General features: G+C 40.9%; 1 protein-coding gene across 1 annotated transcript in view; it reads left to right on the top strand.

Moving 5' to 3' along the window:
• Positions 1-23,305, top strand: part of TNFRSF11B (TNF receptor superfamily member 11b) — a 49,590-nt gene that overhangs the window by 18,396 nt on the left and 7,889 nt on the right. Inside the window, exons 2-4 of the mRNA XM_086966144.1 lie at positions 8,323-8,692; positions 15,449-15,646; positions 16,713-16,937. Coding sequence (XP_086822270.1) covers positions 8,323-8,692; positions 15,449-15,646; positions 16,713-16,937 — 793 coding nt within the window. The remainder of the gene's footprint in view (positions 1-8,322; positions 8,693-15,448; positions 15,647-16,712; positions 16,938-23,305) is intronic.

Raw genomic sequence — 23,305 nt, 5'->3', positions numbered from 1 at the left:
GGCAACCTCAAAACATTGCAAACTCTGATTCCAGCGAAAAGCAGCACAGCAGAGAGATAAGGAAGATCATGATCGCGGAATGTTTGTGAAGCGGGGCAGAGAAAATTTAAGCTACCTTCATCATAATCGGCATAGCTGATCATTTAAATATCTGGTGAGATTTTGTAGAGTGGACAATCCCCATGGCTTGCATTGATCATTGCTATATGTTTTTTGTTTGCGACATATGCATAGGTGGAGTATTGTGCATCACTTCTCCCCATCATATTTACATTTAACTAGAATTTGATTTGAACATTGACCTAAATTTGCTCTTCCTTAAAATTATAAATGTCCAGTAAATCATTCCCACTCAACCACGCTTCATGCACTATCCTCTCCGCTGTGTTCTCCTTGCTGTAGACCAGCACAACACCCAGGTGACCTCGGACTGAGCTGTGTACAGGAGAGGAAAGGTGAGGTCCATTATAATTGGATCATAAATCTGAAGCCATGTTGATTTTTCACATTCTGAACTTTTTACAAAAGACCTTTAATAAGAGGCGTGTGATTAAAAAAGTGGAGTGAAACTTTGACTTGGGACCTCCGGTATCAGGGAGAACAGAGAAACAATACTGTGTGTATGCATCCAGGGAAGTGAAAAGTAAGAAAGTTCTGCACTAAAGCTGATAATGTTGAACATTTGAAAAAATGCTGGGTCCTCATTGGACTTAAGAGGCCTGATTCGAAACAAGAGTCAGAGAGCCATCCTCAAACACAAACACACACACACTCCATAATGTATCCACCAACTTTTTAAAATGTCCTTAACATAGACATATAGTCAATATCTTGCATCACTCTTTGTAATTGTTTGGAATGGAATTGTTTAATTCTGTCTCAATGACTCAAAAGAACATACTTTAACTCTGGGCAAGCAATGCATTTTCAATATTGATGATGCCATTTTGTGAACAATAACTAATTTGAAGGATCCATGTAAATTCCAGTTAGAGTTATTGACCTTGGTTATGTGCCCGTTGCAGGGATGGACATTTGCAATGTTTGCATGGTGAACGAAGGTAACGTGTCCTAAATTTGAAAAGTTGGGTAGTGGGAATGAGGCCCAAAGATGTGCTTAGATCATGTAATGCCGAACATGAAGCAGCATCTGTCCATAATCCTGGTCAGCGATGATGGATTGTTGGTTTGCTGACTAAGAATTGATAAAGAAGAGGTCTTTGGAAATATTGGGGTTCACTGTAGGATTCTACATATATAGTTCTCTCAATAGAACATAACTAAGAGAGGCAGGGCCGGCTTTATTGTTGGTAGCGCCCGGTGTTACAATGTTTGTTGCCCCCCCACCCCTCCACAATGACCAACATCGCCGTGGATTACCTCACTACCACCTTTTAACAGTGCCCTATGAGTCTCCATAACCTCTCTCTCCCAGGTGCATTTAATTAGTTTTATACCACCACTCATACCAGTGTTGGGTGTCCGAGCAATTTACATCACACGCACCTTGAGAAAATCAATCATACATGTGTAAATCAGTGTAGATGAAATGTTACATAAAGACAGAGGACTACAAGATGTAGGAGTCACATGTCATCCATACTGGTGGGCAATACACTGTAAGAGTGCTTTGGCTGGAAAAGCACAAACTCACAATTTAAAACGTCACACCATGGTTAGGGCTCTCTCTACTAATGAGAATTGATTTCTACCCAAATTAACCCTTTTTGCAACATTAGGAAAATGAAAGAATGGGGGGGGGGGATTATAATGCTCTAACCTTATACCCTGCAGTATGCATTCAGCTCTTTGATGACAATTTAATAGTTCACTGCTCGATATTAGGATTTTAACGAATAAACTGCAAGTAACAAATGTATCTCTCTGACAAAAGCAATAACCCACTAATTATGTGCACTTTGGTACACATTCTTTGCAGAAAGCATATTAACCCTCTGCGTTACTTTATGATGAGTCAAAACCTCCACTAGACAAAACTCTGATCTCTCTCCAACAAGAACATTAATCACTGGAGTTATCTTGACATTTTTATTGTTACCTGAAAATTGCTGGAGGCAAAGAATGTAGCAACAGGTGCTTTTAAAAACATAATATACTTGCAAACACAATGCCTGTTTGATGATGTCTGTCTGGTTTTAAGACCTAATGTCACATCATTCACCCGTGGTCCCTTTTAAGGAAATGCAATGAAAATATATATTGGCGACTCCTAAAATTAGCACTCCATTGTTAGAGAGACATTGGGAAGTGAGCACTGAAAAGAGAATATCCTTTGTTAGTGTAGCGTCCACAGCACCAGTAATGATGACAATAGGATAAGGAATGGCACACATGGTTTTTCATCACAATACTAAGCCAGTTTTGTTTAGCGTTGAAGTGCATAGGCGACCTACCACTGAGAGCTCCTCTTTCACTCCTGCTAGAAGGGTTTACCTTCTAGCTAGCCCATTAGATAATAACACAAGGGTTTGGTAAATATATGTTCTATAATTGCTGATACGATCTACCACCTTTATGCAGACTGAATATTGATATTTCCATTATTGGAAAGGATATTTAACCACATCCGTGCGGCCAAGATTTACCGCCGGTGCTGAGCCCTAATGAAAACGGGCGTGGTCATGACGGAACAGTTCCGTCATCAGCACAGCCCGACTGATGCTCATGACGGAACCGTTCCGTCATCAGCATCGAAAGGGTTAATGAATATATTTAGAGTGCTCTTGTAGCAATTGAGGATTACTGTCAATTTATGTTTATTTACCTGCACTGCTTTCTACTTCTTTGATTTGATACTATGTAGGCATTTTAGCTCTATTTCTCCTTCATAGGTGTGCATTACTTTTTTGTGTTTTGAAATGTACCTAATTTTTGTGTTTTACCTAATAATTCAAACACAAGGAGATGATGGACAGAGCGCTAAAACTTTTCAGACATTCACCTCCAGTCACAGATCTGGGTTGAATCCATCGACATTCTTTAGCTCACTTCGCCACCCCAGTTCAGACACAGCTATATAGAAATCAGTCTAGACCCAGTGTCTCATGGCAACAGTCCAGCCAGAGCGGCCAAGCCATGTCTTCCCTGGACTGGAAACAAGCATCCTGGAACTGGTTTCGAGGTAACACCCCTCATCAGCCAGGCTAGCTTGAGTCCAGTGGCAAAGTGAGCATGGGACCCACGTCTACGCATACCCTGCCAATTTAGGGTGAACAAAGCAAACACAAGGAGATGATGGTCAACTTCAAAATGACTGGAACCCCCCATTTTGCAAAGATGTCATATAGTCTCTCAATGACCACTGGTTATCAGGAGTAAAGTGTGCAAAGTCCTAAAACCAATAAAAACAGGTTCTGCAAAAATATGGTAGTGAAGGCAAATATCTGGCGGAATATCGCAGCAAAGATAGCCATTTCTAACAGTGCAGGTGGACAAAAGCATACAGAGATACAATGTAGGAATCAGCGACTGAAAATCCTCACAGCTGACAAATGGGTTCAGGCCTCTAACACCGAGAAACTCATGCTGGCCTCACTACATTAAAAGCAAGGAACCCATACACAGGAACCAGCACTACACCTCATAATCCGACGCTTTCAAGATCGGACTGAAAGCAAAGTCTCTCATCTCATTTTGAGACTAATCAAGGCCCAGCCTTCCCTCCTGTCTAGCACCAGCCAGGCCTCTGTTGCAATCACTAATCTGTCTACAAGCAAGTTAATCTGCACATGAACGTTATTCTTACCTGCCTACCACTGGATAGCCATCTCTCTGACATGGAAGTTGCCCTGACTGGTCAATGAACAAGACTAGTAAGCACTGTATGATCCCACCCAACCACTATCAAATAGCGTTTGGAGGTTTACTGGGGGGTCCAATTTGAGTTCACCAGTTTGACACTTAACGAAGACAAAAGGCATTTCAATTCTTTAAAAGTCAGGTGCTGTTTACAGAGTGCATCTGAAATCGTCCCTCTTAGCTTGGAATGCATGCACAAGTTCCTAAAAAGCAATCACGTTGATACAACAGAAAATAAACAACAACTGAAAAGTTCACCATATAGCTGCTAACCACTCCAAAACGTTCACTCACTATTTGCATCCGCTATAAGAAACACTTATGCTTCATCACAGCTATTATCCTATATCAGATCCCAGTCTCGCTCTATCTGGTGGCAAATGTGTATAACTGCAGTGAAGCACTTTCTCATGGCGATAAAACCTAACAGTGGTGTTTACTGCATATTAAGGATTTGCCATCTACTGAGGAAACATTCCCATTAAGGAATTACAAGCCCTCTGGTTTCTCATGCTAGCAGTTATCAGAAATTAAAAACTTAGGGCCCGATTCACAGAACTAACTTAAGACAAAATCCTAAAAATCCAAACTTACTACCATTTTGGTATTCACAGAAGGCACTTACTCATTTTGGTATTCATAGAAGGCACTTACTCATTTCGGTATTCACAGAAGTTAGGAGTCCTAACTTTAGGACTCCTAAATGCCTTCTGTGAATACCAAAAGTCTTAAAGTTAGGATTTTTCTCAGTTTAGGAGTCCCAAAGTTAGGAGTCCTAACTTTACTACTCCTAAACTGAGAACAATCCTAACTTTAAGACTTTCAGTATTCACAGAAGGCATTTAGGAGTCCTAACTTCACTACTAATGAGTAAGTGCCTTCTGTGAATAACAAAATGGTAGTAAGTTTAGGATTTTGTCTCAAGTTAGTTCTGTGAATCGGACCTAATATTGCTAAACACATCATTGTTTTTTAGACAAAGGGAATTCAGCACTCTGAAATTATCTCGGGTATACACAGATGTGGATCTCCAAGCCCAACATATTTTACCCATTTCTCTCCTCAAGTATACTAACAGACATCAACCTAGCCAAAACAAACCCTAGAAAAGAGTTCACCTGGAAACCTTATCCAATTTAATATTGACAGATTGAAACAACAAAACAGCCCTATGTCAACAAACCTAAAAATGTGCACTCATTAATGCAATAGTAGCTTAGGCACATGAACGTGGAATAGATGATCTACTAACTTTATTCATTGTAGATCTTCTATCCTATTTCACTTACTTATTATGGCATGCTAATCTCTAAAGACCAATCTATCCTCCACAAGAACTGATGCCAAAAAAATAGGTGAAGCATTGCAAACCCAAACACTTCTTAAAATACTCCACCGCAGTCTCTCTAACCTTTACTTACTTTGAACAACTTGTATGTGTCTTGCAATGGGTTGCATTTGTCTCTTGGCCACAGACTGTCCTTTTCTGAACAATTTGATGAACTTAACAAAGTGAAGGAAACTCTCAACTCCTGCAACATATTGTTGAGAGAGTTCAACATCCACAGAACATATAGGAAAAAAATCTTACAAAAAGCTAACTGGCATATGTTTGCACCATGACCTGACGCAGGCCGTTCCTTCCCAACTCATAAGAAAAGCTGAAAGCGCAAACCTCATCAACTCTAAACTAAAAATCAACTCTACAAATAGCACTCTGACTATCACCTAGCCCAATTATATATGTGATTTCCTTAACATTCCACAAAGAGAAACCAAGTAAAAAAAAAGTGAAAACTCGGAGAAGAAAACTAAAGGAAATGATTATGAACCTTCTTTTGGAAGAGCTCAAATCCATAACTTATTCTCCAAACTTACCATCTTCTACAAATGACCTCAGCAACTGTTATAATGAGTCCACCATGTCCATGAGGGACAATCAAACACCTCTAAAAAAGGCCAAACCCATTTGCACCTTTGTACTCATGACATCTCAACAAAAGCAAATAAACAACATAGAAATGATTTGGACAGGATCTAAGTTTGTGAATAACTCATTGCCTTCGAGGAAAAGATGAAAAGCCATGAAGCTCTCATCATGGCTACGAAATTAAACTTCTTCAAAAATAAATTTGAAGAAGCTATAAACTGACCTAGAACTCTCTTTAACTCCATAATGCACTGTCTGAACTTTACTTCTAACTCGAAAATCACAAGCTCTCCTTCCCATGTCAACAACATCATACTGTTTTGCATACAATATCAATGTAATTAATTCTGAGTTCACTGTAACATGTATGAACTATCCAATTTATGAGATTCAAAGAAGAACCACTCCCAAATGGTATGCATTAAAAAAACTTGATAAATAGTCCATCTTGTAAATGATTTCTTCCATACATCTTTCATCATACTCAAAAGATGCTATAGATAATTTTACTAAAGTAGATCAGGCATGGTATCTCACCTCTCATGCACACATCTCTAGGAAAAAGGCATTTTCACAAAAGCTCTAAACTCTGCCCAATCACTCCACTTGCAAAGCTTAAAACCTGGAACCAAAAAACCTTCAGAATTTCTGCCAGGCACTAAATTACTGTTCCTGGAAAAAATAATTGCAAGAGCTGCTGCAGCTTAACTCGTAAAACATATTGCAAATGACAACCTCTAAACCGTTTCTAATTTGCAAATTTATTATAGACCCAGGCAGAATTCAAATAAATGAAAAATGCCCTAAACGTCTTTCTAACTGGATCTTTTACGCCCTCTGCAGCATTTGATATGTTAAACCATAACTCATTTCTCAAATCTGGAATGAGAGTAGAAGGAGCAGTATCAAACTGGTTGCAATCTTTCCTCTTTTCAAGATCTTAATTTGTGAAACTCCGCTGCTTTAAGTCACCCTCATATCCATTGAAATATAGTGTACCACAAGGATCACCCTATTACATCAAAAATGTAACTTATAAATGGATCGTCTAGTAACAATCTTTCATGAAAATACCTTATCCTTTCATCGATATGCTGAAAACTTCAGCTACTCATTTGAGCGTATGAGCTGTAAACCATATTAACTCTGAAAGCTTCCCTCCTTAATCTAGCAAACCTGATGCTATCACTCTCACAAAAACTGAACCCTTTAAAGACCACACTCTTTCTCCTTGGTTGGTAACCCTCCAACTGACAAAAAGTGGACATCCGCTTCACAACCCAAAGGCATCATCAACCCATACCAGATACCCATGCAAAACCACTTGGCTTCATCTTAGACAAAAACATCAGCTCAATTGTACATATCTATAAGCTAAGTAAATCAGCTCCCAATCAAGTTCACCTGCTCAGAAAACTAAAAACCTGTAATCCTCCCTTACAGATTTCAGATCCATAGGACAGACCCTCTGACTCATTCATCTTCTAGTTGAAATACATTCTGTCCTAGCAGCCTTCCAAAATCTACCACAGCACCTCTCCGTGGTGTACTAATTGTGATTGCCCGAGTAGTTGTAGGAGAATAAAAATCTGATCATATTTCCCCAATCCTGAAACACCTTTACTGGCTACCACTCAAAGCACAATTTGACTGTAAGATTGCGTGTGTCATACATAAAGCAATCCATGCCACCCTATCTAGACAATAAACTAAATCTCACTTGAGGCCAACAAAAAACCAGGCCCAGAAATTGGCTAAATCTATAAATCCCTAAAACCAAGAAAGCCAAAACAACAATACATAGCTCCTAGACGGTAGACTTCTATTCCACACTAAATTAGGATAAATCCTAACCTAGCTTTTAGGAAATTAAAAATATATTTCTTCAGACTCCACTTTGCCGACTGAACTCATTGCCTATTCCTCCAAGTTTTGTAATGCCCATAGTTACTTATTATTTGTAAAGAGCTCTGTTGCCTGATGGTTAGGCTCAGGCTATATTAAATACTTACAATACATAGATAAATAAATACATAAATGAATATATATACATTAGATCGAAAGTGCTACATTTGTGCAGACGTTCATGTTGTAGGTCTCATCTACTCATTGTTCAGAGAAGGGGTGGTTATTCTATTTGTCTTCAGAATATCTATTCAGTATATAGTATGCTGATAGCGAATTCATGCAAGCTTTGTGCTATTTCTAATCTTGAGTGCCGGCCTCCGAGGTCAATTGGAATCAAATGCCCCGAGGCTGGAGGTGGGGGCTACTATTGTAAACCTCAAAGGTGTTCTGAAAAATAGGACTAAAAGTGCTAACACACATCTGAAGAGGTCAAACAGGTGTAAGAAGTCTAACATCAAGCATTTTGTCAAAATGTATCTCACGCTTTATTACATTAATTAGTTCCAAAAGTAGCTCCATTTGGGGAAGATGGGTATTTTATTAACTACTTTTTTATTTAAACTACCTTTATTGTTATATGTGATATAGTTTATATTCATAGAATGCTATTTGTCTGTGTAGACTTAGAGAATCACAGCATTTCCTTATTTCTACATTCCTTGCAGCTCTTCAGCTTCTCCTTTGCGTGGACCGTGCATGAAATGTCTCCTCCAAAGTATCATCACCGTGACCCAGAGACGTGGGAGCAACTGTATTGTGACCAGTGCCCGCCAGGAACCTATGTACAGCAACACTGCACAGCGTCCAGGAAAACCGAGTGCGCCCAATGCCCAGACCATTATTACTCTGAGCACTGGCATTTCAGTGAGGAATGCCTCTACTGTGGAAGTATCTGCAAGGAGATGCAGTATGTCAGACAGGAATGTAACAGTACTCACAATCAGGTATGCGAGTGCATGGACGGGTGGTACCTGGACTTGGAGTTCTGCCTGCCGCACACGAAATGTCCTGCTGGATTTGGTGTATTGCTCGCAGGTATGTCTCTGAAACATAATGACACAGAACCGCAATCAAATGTTATGGACTTATTCAAACAACTGTCTTAAATACTCTTTGTTTGTAGCATTATGACTTTGCCCACATCTAGAGATTTCAGCATTCCAAAGTCTCTAATATAAGTCAAGAAATCAACTCAAGTTGTAGATTACCATGGGCACTCTTACTACACTAAACTCCTGTGAATTAAGGGCGGACATTCTTCAACAGGAAGTTTGACAGTAACGCACATTACCACAATTAGCTCTATGCTAATATAGTTTACATCAGTAATATATTTGTTACGAGAGAAAAATCCATTAGAAAAATGGGAGTTTATGGTGATCTCTCTCATCCTCAGTTGCACATTTATTACAAAATCAACATCTGCAAAGTCACATTGAAAAAGCCACTGCAAAGGTATGCAATATGAGTAAATGCATGGAATTCTGGGCCTTTAGTACCTTCCCAAAAGTAATTTGCCACTTCCCCATGGTGTCTTCTTTATTCCTAGCAATAGTAATGGAGAAAACCTACTGTATTGGTACATTTTCTCTGTCTGTTCTATCTAGAGTCAGCCAGTTCCACTGGAAGGAACCCCACACCAACTACCCAATGGAGTTGGACTGGTCATGGTGACCGGGGGGGGGGGGGGGGGGGGGGGAGGAGTGGGGGAGGGGGGATGGACACAACTCTTACGGGGACCCAAAAATGTCAGATGGCCCCAAATCAGCCCAACTCCAATGAATATTTACAAGATATGGTAGACTCAGGGGACTCATATTCTGCAAGGGGCCCTATCACTTTGTGCTATGCCGCTACAGTAAAGTGACTTTTGCTTGGAAATGTATATCCTGTAGCTACGTTCTGCTGGCTAGAACAGTGAAAAATAAATATTTTAGGAAATGAAGATGCAGAGATAGATTTTGAATCCTAATATGGTCAGAACAAATGGAGTACATCATTGTATGTATTTGCAGACATAGGATTGATCAGGCGATAGGAGGACAGTGAGGTTAGGCATCCTACATGAATTTACAAGAAACTCAACAAATTTTGGACTCACATGCAGAATGATACGGAAATACAGAATTGATCCTTTTCTATGAGGAAGATATTTGATGGAGTCAACTCAAAAGCGGTGCATAGGGAGTGCGGCGATTTAGTCAGATCCCCTCAAAGATATTTCTGAGTTCCACCCAAAGAAGAGCACAGGAAAAGGAATTAATTTCTCATATCCCAGGCAAAATATTTGTGTTATTCTCTCGCGTAAAGTGTTAAAAGAGTTCTGTATAAAGATACTGTGGGCCCCAACAATGTGTAGTTTACCATCAGATAGAATTTCCCCTGTCATAGTGGCAAGAAAGAAAAGCCACTAATTTAGGCTCTATGTTGACATAAGAGCACTCAGCTAGCGCATACGGATAGATGTTCATCCTCAACCCAGATGTAATGATCTTATGATCAAATTGAATGGGCCACAGTATTAAGCAGTCTTGACCTCTGTTCGGCTTACCATGAAATTGCTCTCACACGTTCATCTCACCACCTCAAGGGTTTTATCATGCAGCATGATTTCCTCCAGTATACTAAACATTGACATTGACAAGGCCTTTGCTTCAATGAGCTGGCCATATATTTTCCATTTGTAGACTGGTTTGAGGAGAACAATTACTTTGTTTGGTTTGTATTTGTAAAGGCATTATTTACCTGTGAAGACACTTACGTTTGCGCATCTGGGTGCTATAGTATCAGAACAAGAAACCCACAGTCTCTGTTAAACAGTGGGCTATGCTAAGGTCTATATCACTATTGGATAAACCAGTTTTTGAACGCAGGTTATTAGTGTATAATTGATGTGTGCCTTGTGGGAAGATACCTACAGGAAATATTCATAATGTGACAGATTGTTGCATTTTTAAATACCAATAAAAAATATTGAAAACATAGAGAGAGGACCACCAGGTTGATAGGTAGTGTGCCAGTTTAGCATTGTCTAGTGGATTGAAAATTGACAAAGTTTTGCAAAAATGTTTAACATCATACCATACAACCTCTCAGACTACAATAGGAATGTCCTTGTTTGATTGAGGCTATTAGGAGAGGAGGCCATTTCATGTTGGTGGAACAGTAATAGATAAGACAACCACTGAAAGAGGTAATGTGCGTGCATAAGGGAAAAGAAGTTATGGTCAGAGTGAAAACAAGGCAAGAGAAATCATGCTGTAAGCACAATCTGCTAAAGTTGGAGCAGAATAGAAAGGTTAGAGTGGGTGACATTGTTAGATTCAAGCTTCCAGGAGTGGTCAGGAAAGAAGAACCCAGTCTTGGTTCTGAACAGCGTGTTACTGATTTATCCAGGTCAGCTGTCTAGAAGTGGGAAAATTGTGTAATAAATCTGTTGTGGTGCCTATTTTTCGCTATGTTTTCCTTGATAGTTATGACTCTTTGATTGAGTCTGGTGACAGGCCTAAAATGTGTATCTTCTTTGTGTTCTTCGATCCAAGGGGACATGATTACTTTTGGGAGGCCAAACACTAATAGGAAACAACTTGGGATGCAACCCTTGAGGTTGAAGAATTATGGATTATACATAATATAGTTTCCCTGAGCATGCTGTCTACCTTCACTCAGTCTAGTTTCTTTTATCTCTGTTTTTAAAGTTGAAGTTATTTCCATTATAGTGTTTAATAGTTTGTATTTTAAAAGTTTGTTTATATGTTAAGTGAAGTGGTTCAATTTAATATTGTGCCTCCATTTTGTCATCTGTTATGTGTTTGAATAGTCTTATTTTCTCCATAAATGTAAGGTTTGATGTGTCTGTGTGGTTGAGGATTTATGGCAGAAGAGTCTTGAGATTGCTACTGCTAATACGCTATTGGCTTAGATGTAATACATATGATAACCTTACCAACCGTACTAAAGTCTCTTCCTTACTACAATATTATGCTAAGCCAATTAAATTTACGGTCATAGAAAAATATACGGTTATTGAAGGGCATGCGATGGCTAGTTATGCGGTTTATGAATTGCTTTACAAAATGCCCCACTGGAGCAATGGCGAACTTCCAACATTGTGGGCAGACTGCTGTGAGGCATGCAGAGGCGGAGTTTCTGCCACCCAAGTGGCTTCCTGAGGTGCCTGCCAAGCCTTGCTTGTTTCCCTTTTTGCAAAGTACAGTTATATCTCAAGGAGTGCTCTCTTGTTACTTACCCACCCTGTTAGTAATCATATGGCCATCTGGTGTGATGAAATATTCTCAGGTGTAAGATATACCGAAGATGGTGAGCGATCTTACATGCTTCCCATGCCCTCAGTAGATACAAAATACTGGCTGCAGGGTCAGTGAGATGCTGGTGCCTGGGTCCTCCAATGGCTCTCATGGAAAACTGCAAACACAGGAAGTACTCTATTAACTTTCAAGTCACCTGCACACATCATACATAGGCCCAAAGGAACTCAATTCCTGAAATACAAACGATGTCAGGATCCTTCGATCCTTCCCTCAGGTGGTTTTACTTGAAGCCCTTTTGTGAGCTTCCTTCTATCTGATAGAGACTTCTATCCTCAGATTCGTTACCTTAAATATTCCCCAAGGCGCAGAATGGATCCAGAAAGTTTTGAGCAGTACCTCTGCATGTCGGCAGGTTGCATAATTAAACTCTGCATCATCTGCATCATCTACCCTGGTAGTGGCGTGCGCGGTGCCTATATAGCGTCACCTCAGCATGTTGACATCAGTTCTTTTTTTTCCAGGCCATCAGCGCTGATCTGGAGAGAGCTACCTTTGTCCGCTTTTTGGACAACTTTTGTCAACGCTTTGTTGTGTCTTTTTGAGACTTTGTCTTCCAGTGTGTTAGGGATGCCTCCCCAAAAATATTGTGAGGTTTAAACCTTGCGGTTCCAGTCACAGACAAATGTCTATGACAGACCACATTTTGTTTTGTCTCTGGTGCCTTTACCCAGACCACGACTCCATGACCTGTGAGGACTGTCGGTCCATGAACCCCAAGTGTTCCTTGAAGTTCTCAGTCACCCAACAGCAGTGGCCTCTAGGATGCCCCAGGTTCCGGTTGCAAAGAAAGTCCAGGGCCCGTTCGCAGAGCTGTACCACATACTCTTGAATCATGTGCAAATTTGCCGGGTAAATCCCACAAGAAGTCAAAGAAGTTCAAGAAGGTGAAGCACTCTTCGACTTCACTGCACTAGTCTAAGTCATTAGACAAGGCAATGGAATGATGTCACTTTAAGCCACATTGCCACATTGAGCCTTCCCCTGGGTTCACTCCCCACATCCCTGCATTTCCTAGAGCAGGAGTGACCCTTGCACAACTCCATAAATTTTATGAGGCCATGCACCTCATCTTTAGGTTGTCCGACCCATTTGGAGCACACTCAGGCCCCATCCCATGGGTTCAGAGGATACCCACACTGGATTTCTGCCTGCTGATCCACCCTTTGCTCCAGTCAAGCCCTCTGGATCCAGTTCTGGATCTGGAACTGCTCAGATTGCGAGACTGCGACCTTCTCTGGTGCCTGTTCCAGTGACGTCGCTCCTGGTGCAGATGCCCCACAGTGGGGTTGACCCCATCATCATACCCAACTCTGATACAGAGCTGGAGTGGCATCATGCAACATCGACTTCCGAGCGGCCGGAACTCGAACTGCCAAATCAGGTCCAGGCCATTTGATGAATCCTCACAAAACTTTCCTGAAGGAAATGGAAGTTTATCCACCTTGGCTCCTTCATAGATGATTTTTCTCCAATTCATCAAGTGAAGGCAAGGACAAAGGGGAGTTCCCAAAACATTGATTTTACATGTTATTTCCTATAGGAAACCTTGCTTCTGATACAGAAAAAAAGGATGAACAGAATTACACCAAATTTAGCAGAAAGTCAGAACTTAATTCAGAAATCATATTTTTAATATTTTGATGGAAAACCAGTCAGCTATTTACGAGAAAATAGCATTTAAAGAAAGGCTTGATGTAGGCATAAAGGAGTTAAAATATTAGATATATTTGAATGGTTGGCCTAGCAATAGTCCAGCGGTACTAAAAATTACTGACCATTTCAGTATCAAGGACTGAAACCAATCCCCTGCATAGGCAATCTGATTGTCTGGCCTCAGCACTAAAAAATGTTTGCCCTATTACAGTATTCGGGTACTCGGTCCCTATGTCCTAAAAAAGTTTTTAACAAATTGAGTCTAAGGAAATACCTTCACCCGTCTGGCACATGTGGGGTGACCCAGAGAGACACCGCCAAAGGCCAAATTAAAAACAATTTGGGTTGCAGGACCCACTGCTGTCCATGGTACCGCAGTACCACACAAGTTTCACTGAGGAATCTTGTGTGGTACCTGAGCACTATGGTCCCTGCAAAAACATTCTTAAAAAGGAAGACAAGAAAATGAAGGTTGGGTGCCTGTGGAGGACTGGAACCACCTGGAGGGGGTTGGGCACAGATGTTGGTCAGAGTCCAAGTCCTGTGGTCAAGCCCCTCTAGCTCATGGCTGAAAGCAGCATTGTGCAGTGGGGGGTTGGCTGAATATGATAAAAAAACACAGACATTCATTGAAAACCAAATAGGGTGTTCACTTACATTAAAAAGCACCTTGAAATTTACTGTAAAATGCAAAGATTAAACTGACGTTATAGTTAAGTGTTCAAATTAAATACAAACTGTGTAAAAAAACCACTGAAACTCACCATTAAGTTTACAGAGCTAACTATAACTTGCAGTCCCGTCTTGAATTTTTATGACATCACATACTACATCACTTATGACATGTTAAATTTCAGCATTGAGGACATCTCAAAGGGTATGAGAATATGATACGATTCTGGAGGTATCCTTATGCTCAGTCATCTTTTGTTGCCACAATCCTAATACCTGAGTTTCCAGAAATCGAAGCGCTGTCCCGCTTTTAGTGAAAGAGAATGACATCATGGTGGTGCCTCTTTCCCTGGACAGAAACCCTGTTCGTAGTTCAGCTGTGAACCAGCATTGTGCAGTCAACAGTGGCCTGAAGCCACATGAGATGCAGCGTGCTCCCTAAAAGGTCGAGGAAGGAGGTCGAGGGATGCCATGGACATTGTGGATGGTCAAAAGAGCATGCTAGTCGCTTATCATTACCCAAGTGGATCATAACGGGAGCATCCTTCACAGAAAAGTACTTATTGGTAGAGGCTGCACTTATAATGTTTTAACAGAAAGGACACCAAAGCAGTAAAAATGCAGCAATATATTAGTAGGAAAGCATTTTTAAATGCACCGTTTAGCTCTTTAAAACCAAATATTTCTTTAATTTGTTTAAACTAAAGTAATACCCAAAACTTTAAATCAAGATTTCTCTTGAGCAATGCTTTGATACAATTCACCTAACTCCAAGTTTAATGTCCTCCTGAGAATTTTCGCATTGAAGACATACTTCAAGAACGGATCACATCTCACTTCTTGGTCAAAAGAACCTCTACACTTGAAATATGAAAGATCATTTATTTTGTGTGTTTTCAGTCTTTGTGAAGCACACCATTGCTTCTATACCTCCCTGAGCTAGGACTCTCATTGGAATTCCATGCATAATAATGTAAAGCGGAATCCCATCATTGCTCAACACATAAGTATTGCAAAAAATAACAATATACATCAATGCTGAACACATCAGTGACAGTGTCATAATGCTATTATTTTCAAGTTCTACTTATGTTTTCGATTTTGTACTACAAGATTGTTTTTTACATTCCTCAAGGCACTCCGGAGAGCAACACTGTTTGTGGGCGGTGCCCCCAAGGATTCTTCTCCAATGAGGTCTCAACAAAAGCGGCGTGTCAGAGACACACAGACTGCGAAAAAATGGGACTAATCATGGTCTTCAAAGGAAACACAACACATGACAACATATGTCAGCAACTTGCAGCAGATCCTTCAACCTCTAAATGTGAAATAGGTATAGTACTACTTAACCTGTTGCATGGAAGCACCTCTGGTTGAAAAGAGGTTTGTCAAAGGTGCAGTGATTTTTAAATGATGCCAGTCCTCTAGTGACAATACTAGACTGATTATAGAGACCTACATAATTGCAAAGTTTTAGTAGGGAAAATAGATCATGTCCTACAGCGTACACTATGACCAGTTTTAAAATTAAGGAAGCTAATAATCAGGTATTAATAATTTTTTTTAGATCTACGGAGCAACAGTATTAAATGTTTTTAATGTAGCAAGCAGTCATAATCGCTCTTTGTGACTACAAAAATATTTTTTGCCATGTACTAACAACATTTTAGTATTCAGTACAATTTTACAGAGTCCTTAAATTTGTTTGCGACTCCATACCGAGTCGCTCTTTGGAAGGAGTATGTTGTAGGTATCCCTTCAAAAGAGGGCGAACGTATGAGATGTGTCATTGTTTTGTGGCTGAATCCTGGTCAAAAAACAAATTACTGACACAAGAGTAGGGGTGGTAAGCCTTGGAAAAGCACAGGGCGTCCCACTGGGAAAGGTTTTTGGGGCAGTAAAAGGTATTGAGGTTTGGTGACCCTAAAAGGCCACTTTCCCTTTGAGGGTCACCAAATGGAGTGAGTCATAATTTGCGACCTACGTTCATGAGGTATGTCAGGTTGCAACCCATTATGAATCTGAATTTTATTATCCGACCTATTAGTACATAGTTCAGTTTGTAAAATTGTTTACTGGTCGCAAATTGCAACCCGTTTTTTGCAACCAGTCCTTTGTACATCTACCCATTCATGTTTTAATGGAGTAGCCTTATCATAGACGATATATAAAATGAGATTCTTTATTTTGAAGGACATACTTTTCAGATTGAGGATACTAAAATGTTAAAGTAGTTCTTTTCAATGAATGAGTGAGGGATTTTGGTTTCTGCTGGCTGCATTGGTCAAATATGTGGATTACATCCTTTTCACGCAGTTTCTAATGGTTTTAAATGTAATCCTATGCAAGGCAGGATATGCTGTATGTATGTTAAACCACTACTTCTCGTTTCACTGCAGATATAACTCTGTGTGAGGAAGCATTGTTCCGGTTTGCTGTTCCTACGGACCTTGCTCCCAAATGGTTGAACATACTAATGCAGAGCTTGCCTGGCATGAAAATGCACGCAGAAAATATAGAACTGATTGATAAACGTCATAACTCCCATGAAAGGATTTTTCATCTGTTGAAGTTATGGAAATCTCAAAACAAGGGTCAGAATGTTGTCCGTAAGATTATTAAAGGTAAGTGTGAAATATGGTGTTTGAAAGTACATCAAAACATTGAAATTGGTGTTAAGACAATCTGTTGATTATTACAGTGATTGACTAGAGAAATGCAATTGTCAGACCCACTTCAACTTTGGTTGAACATAGAAAAACATAAAAATATCAGAATGCATCAGTTTTACTAAAAAAATGGATTGAATTATTATAACATTTAAGAACTTAGAGGTACCAAGCATTCTCCTTGAGACTAAAGAAAACTAACGCAGTTACAAGGAGAGGAACACATTTGTTTTGAGCTGTATATGATAGGCAAAGTGGATCTCTAATAATGAAAGATTGATAGGAGGCTTGCTCCATTTAGATGCTGACAGATAAGAAAAAGACCCAGATGCTCCTCCTTAATAAAAGAGAAAAGCAACAGTCCCTGAGATGTAGACCAAAGAGAGCATGTAGGTACTTTGTACACTTTATGTGTACTGAATGATGAACTATTCAATCCCCTCGATTGTAAGTGGCAAGTAAAATTCTAACACCTTTGCATATCACTGTTTGCATGTGTGCCTGAAGTCTTTCTATGTCAACATTTTCTGACTGTCATTGGATACATTTTAGAATATCAACCCTGCTGGGGTGGACTGGGTGAAAAAGGGGCGGTAAATACAGGGCACACAAATTCGGTGTGGTAATTACCAAAATCTGTATGTAGTGCATCATTTTCATGGAAAACTCATATTTCCATTGTTTGTCACCTCTGAAAAATAGCGAACTAACAATTAAGTTATGACAAACTCAGAATTTAGGTCTTAGACTGTCTTAATCAACTCTCTCTTGGCTGCTGGGAGCTGTGCAAATGTTTAATTGATGGTATATATGGTCTGAATTACATATGGCCAGATACAGACAGGCCACAGTTCTGGATAAGCTGCATCCTGTATATAATATATATTTGTGAAAGCCCAATTGCAATATGTTTCCATAATCCAGGCAAGATGGCATTACATCAAATGACGTTTGCCTGTGGAAGCTAGAAAAGGTAGACTTTTAAGTAGTACCTTGATGTGTAAAAACAACAAACAAAGTTTTTATTAAACTTAGGAGCCAGGGCAAAAAAGAAGTAAAAAAATGAAACCTCTGATAGTGATCACAGCTGAGCAGACCACCAAGCAAACTTCTAGACTGGAGGAAGCCCAACAAAAATGAAAACAGCAGTTTTATCAGCGTTTAGACTAAACTTATTTGTGGCCATCCAGTCTGTCACTAAACAAGATCAAAAGCATTTGCCTGAGTTGTGTTAGGGCCTGATAGTCTGACCAGTAGCAGTGTATCATAGGAGGAATTTATTTATTATTTTATTATTTGCACTTGTAATGCGCGGCAGCTACTCAAAAAGGGTTTCCCGGCGCAGTTTGCAGACTTGCGGCGAGAGGGATGAGAAGATATACATGTCTAGATGTTAAATACCATGTTTTTAAGGCTTTGCGAAATTTAATGTAATCTATCTCGTTTCATAGTGGAAGAGGCAGTGAATTCCACAGAGAGGGACCAAGATAGGAAAAGGATCTTCCGCCCATACGCGAAAGCTTGATTTTAGGAATGACAAACTTCTCTGACTTGGAGGAGCGGAGAGTGCGAGAAGGAGAATAGGGGCTGACAAGGGATTGCAAATATTTCGGCGCTCTACCTGCTCTAATTTTGTGCATAAAGCAGAGTGTTTTAAATTTGACTCCGTTTTCAATCTTGAGACAATGCAGGTTACGAAGATTTTGGGAGGTGAGAGTGGTTTTAGGGATCTTGCAAAGCAACCTAGCTGCCGAATTTAAAGGGAGAGATCCCATTTCGCATGGCCAATGTTGGGGACCCCATAGATTTTTATTTTTACCGAATATGACCACTTCGGTTTTTGCACCATTTAATTTAAGAAGGAAGGCAGAAGCAGGGAAAGCCACATAATATTCAGTGCTGCAAAGGGGCTAAGGAACAATCCACAAGGTGCTCCAAAAGCAAGTGATGTAAACCTGGAACAGAAGGGAGACCAAAAGACAGCATTAAAGTGGTCAGAAATAAATGGTGCAATCCATCTTCAGGTGCAAGAGACATGTCCCATGCCACAAGCTGAACTCCCTTGCATGATAGACAATGCCAGTTGTGGCAGAAGCCATTTGCCTCAGAAGAAGACCGGTGGCTGCACTCTGCAACGGAGAGATCACCAGACAAAGAACTGCTCCTAACTTATTTTGCCAAGATGTACCTTGCCCGCCCCTGAACTTGGTACCAAGGCTACCTTAAGGTTTGCATTCAGCCTGTGAAGGCTATTGTTTCAATGTTGTTTCTACATGAAAGGGTAATGAGAATTAGAATGTATTTGGCACAAATAATGATGGCAGCTGGTAGACACTTAAGTATATTTACATAGCAGAGAAAAGCAGGGCAGGCAGACAGATGGCAAAGGCACAAACCAATGAAAGCATTCTTTTAAGGAGACACTATTGTTCAGACCTGTAAGGGAAAGACCAGTATTATGAGCAAAAGGCAGGAATGAGAAGAGGGTTCGAAGAAAACCAGCAAAAAGATAAATCAATCTAAAATGATATCACTTAGAGAGCTCTAAAACATACCATTAAACTTCAGGAAATATTTTTTTTTATTCAAATAAATCGACTTCTAAACAGACCGACCAGTCTCTGTACAGAAATATGTTGAACTTCATGCATGATGCATGCAGACCGAGATAGAGAATGGCATACAGTCTCAGGGGAAAGAGGTATAGGGCGCTGCAATTAAGGTATTTTGAACCAGCATTTTCGATGCATTTCTTCCACATAGAAGACATTAACTAAACAGCATTACATAGAGAGCAGATGCTTAGAGTCAATGAGAAGGACTGCTTTAGGTTTGATAGCCATGAAGGAGCCATAAACACTGAGGGGTAGATTTACAAGAAAGTTCCGCAAGCCAATTTGATGCGTCGCACTGAGACACTTTCAAAGCACAGGGATGCGGCATATTTACAACAATATGTCGCATCTCTTTGCTTCCCCCTGCACTGACTCACAAACTGCTGCCTTGCGCCGACCCAGGCACGCTAACTCCATGGTGCAAGGATGCCTGCGTTGTTGCAATATTGTTTTTGTTTAGAGAGGGTTCTCTTCCTGCACAAAACAATCTGAAATGCCGTTTTTCAACTTCTATGTGTGCTGCATTAGCACACGTAGAAGTTGAAAAACGTCATTGTTTCAGTGATTGTTTATGTGCAGGAAGGGAACCCATCCTGTACATAAACAATCATTAGAGGTGATTTCCTCTTTTTATGTTTGCTGCAGAATGCAGCACGCATAGACAGAGGAAAAGAAAACAAGGAGAAATTAATACATTTCTCCTCATTACGCCTCCCTAGGTCTCTCCTGGGGAGGCGTAGCATTCTCACGCATTTCCAGATTTATGATTCCTCGTAAATCTGGAAATGTGTCTGGTTCCATGGGTGTTGCATGGGAACACCCACAGCAACACCCATGGAACACCCCTTTCATGCAAAGTGCTGCATGCAAAGGGGACATATTTACAAGGACAGGAAAAGTCAGGCGGGGTGGATTTTCCTGTCCTTGTAAATATAGAGCAGTAAAATGCGTCACCAGTATGACACAACAAGTGACACTGGTGATGCAAGGGGCTTGTAAGTCTGCCCCTGAGTTGGAAGCTTAACTTCAGTGCTGCAAAGTGCAAAGTCATGCTTTTATGGTGCATAGGGGGAGAGAAGCAGCACATGATGGGGCATGAGAGATATCATATTAGACAGCCTCAAAGGGTTTAAACAATGCAACAAAAGCAAATAGAAGGTTAGGAGCTACATGGAAAGCTGTAAACAGCAGATATAGAAATATAGTTAGCACTGTCCAGATTACTAAAAAGATCTAGCCTGGAATATTACATCTGGTGCTTCTGATTGGAGGGAACATATTCAGAATGAAAAAGACAATAAGACCCGAAGTGCCTACATTGTGTCTGATTCATCGAGGTAACTGATCAAAGTTCACCAAACCACTTGAGATCAGAAACTGTTTCACACAGCATCAAAGGTCAGAGCTATACTTTTCTTAGTTGTAATGGCGGAAAGCACACACAAGTGTGCCTATATTTTGGGGGATATGGATACACACTGGCAAATTCCATTTCAGCACAACACACAGCATATAACCAGGGCCGGACAGGGAACACAAACCAGTCCCCCTGGGGGGTGCTAGTGAGAAGCACTGCTGCTGCCAGCCGCTTTAGCACTACTGCTGCTTTCGTTATAGGGGGCCGATATTGCAAAACCGGCCCCTACCCTTCCGGCCCACTGGGAGAACACACTGTGTCCACTACTGCCAGTCTGGCCCTGCATATAACATAGAGTAGCTTTGGGTCAACCCACTTCAACTATTGCCCTTTCTTGTGTGAACAACTAGCAACCATTGCCTTTCTGGGTTGTCTGTCACATATTTGCATATGTGTGGCAGAACTGTAACAACTAGTTTACCACCACTTTGAACTGGAGATAACCATTTAAAGGTTTCAAGCTTTCTAGTTTTTCTCTTCTATTTATTATATTTTAGTGGCATGAGAAAACATCCCCACTCATAAGGGGCTCAAAATGGTGGTGCAAGCCTTCTGGCGATACATAGATGCCACTTGCAAGAGATAGATTAGGGGCCAGATGTATGAACATTGTAAATTGTGAGTCGCAATTTGCGCTCGATTGCGAGTCGCAAATTGCGAGCCGCAATTTACAATGTACGACAGTGTCAGAGACACTGTTAGCGATTTCTAATGGGGTCGCAAATTGCATGCCTCGTGCATATGAATGAGGCTCTCATAATTTGCGACCCCATTAGGAATGGCTGGCCCTCCCAGGTATGGTGGCCTGCTGGGCTCAATAGACCTCCATGTCTGGGACTGCTTTTCAATAAAGCAGTTTTTTTTTAAAATGCAGCCCATTTTCCTTAAAGAAACACGGGATGCATTTAAAAAAACAAAACGTTTTATTTTAATTTTTTAAGGGAGGTAGTGGTCTTGGGACCACTGTCTGCCCCTAAAAAATATTTTCTCCTGCATTTGCACAGGGGAAGGGGTACCTTTGGGATCCCTTCCCATATGGGACTGCATTACCACTCTCTTGAAGAGGGCGATCAATTGCAAGTGTTTTGCGACCGCCATTGTGGTTGCAAAACAATCTTACATAGGGTTGTGAGGCGCAAGTAGGAAGGGGCAACCTTGGAACGAGTCACAAAACCTATTTTGCGAGTCGCAAATCAATTGTAAATCGCTAAATATGCTTTGTACATGGCCCTGTAGGTTTTTGCATGTGCAAACAGTTTGCAAACCCGTATGCGCACATCTGAAATATGCTAGGATAATGTTTTGAGGCGTCGTTTCATGTATTGCTTTTGTTTTACACAATAACTCTGGGATCCATTTGTCTTCGTTGGCGTGTTCAGCAGTATCAAACACTTTCCATTTCTCTGCACCATCATCTTGATGGTGGGGGCCCAGTCAACTAATGGTTTATTTCATAATTTCTGCAGCAGGAAATGTTTTCCAAAGTCACATTTTCTGCTCCTGAGGGGATATGGTAGATGTATAATTTGCTGTTAAATTTCTCGGTTGCCTTCCTGCAAATTGGGAGCGTGCAAAGCAGTGGCGGCGAGAAGTAGAAACATAGAATGGTAAAACTACCATTTTATGTTTCTGTTTCTCGCAATGTGAGAAAGCAGAAGTGCCTGGCTGGGGGCGGGAGGGTGGGCGGTCCTGCTCGAGGGTTGGGGGAGTGGCTTACCCACTGTTGTGGTTACTGCCTGTTTGGTCGGCCCTGGATAACCCACTCCCCTCTCTGCCCTCGAGCAGGACCGCCCACTCTCCCTTTTCCTCTATGTAGGCTTCTGCATGCAGCCTACATAGAGAAGATGGCACAGCTGGGGCGCTCTCCGATGCGACTAACCAATCACAACGCTGCCATTGCAGCATTGTGATTTGCTCCCATGTTAAGACGCAGCTGGCATCCTCATGACTCGCGGGCTACGACTGATTACAAACCCATGCTATATATTTGGGAAACCAGCGGCTTAATTATAACTGAATCTTAGAGAAAATGCATTTGTTTCCAGAAACAGCACCCTCGAACAGGCCCTTTGAATCAAGTCGCTACCTCCGTCTTCAGACTCGCCGGGTCTCTCCAGCAGTGTGTCGCCCTCTGACTGTCATCGTCCCCTTGCTCAGGGTCCTCGTCTGACGACTCCTCGTCCTCATCAAGGGTTTCAGGGTCCTTCTCAACAGTCTCACTGTTGCCCCCTTGTGAGCTGATGGAATCCAGGTGGGACTGAACAATGCGCTGGACAGCTTCAAACAAAGCA

The sequence above is a fragment of the Lissotriton vulgaris genome, chromosome 4_1 (assembly GCF_964263255.1).
Source record: "Lissotriton vulgaris chromosome 4_1, aLisVul1.2, whole genome shotgun sequence".
NCBI lineage: Eukaryota > Metazoa > Chordata > Amphibia > Caudata > Salamandridae > Lissotriton > Lissotriton vulgaris.
This window is presented reverse-complemented; position numbering and strand designations above follow the sequence as displayed.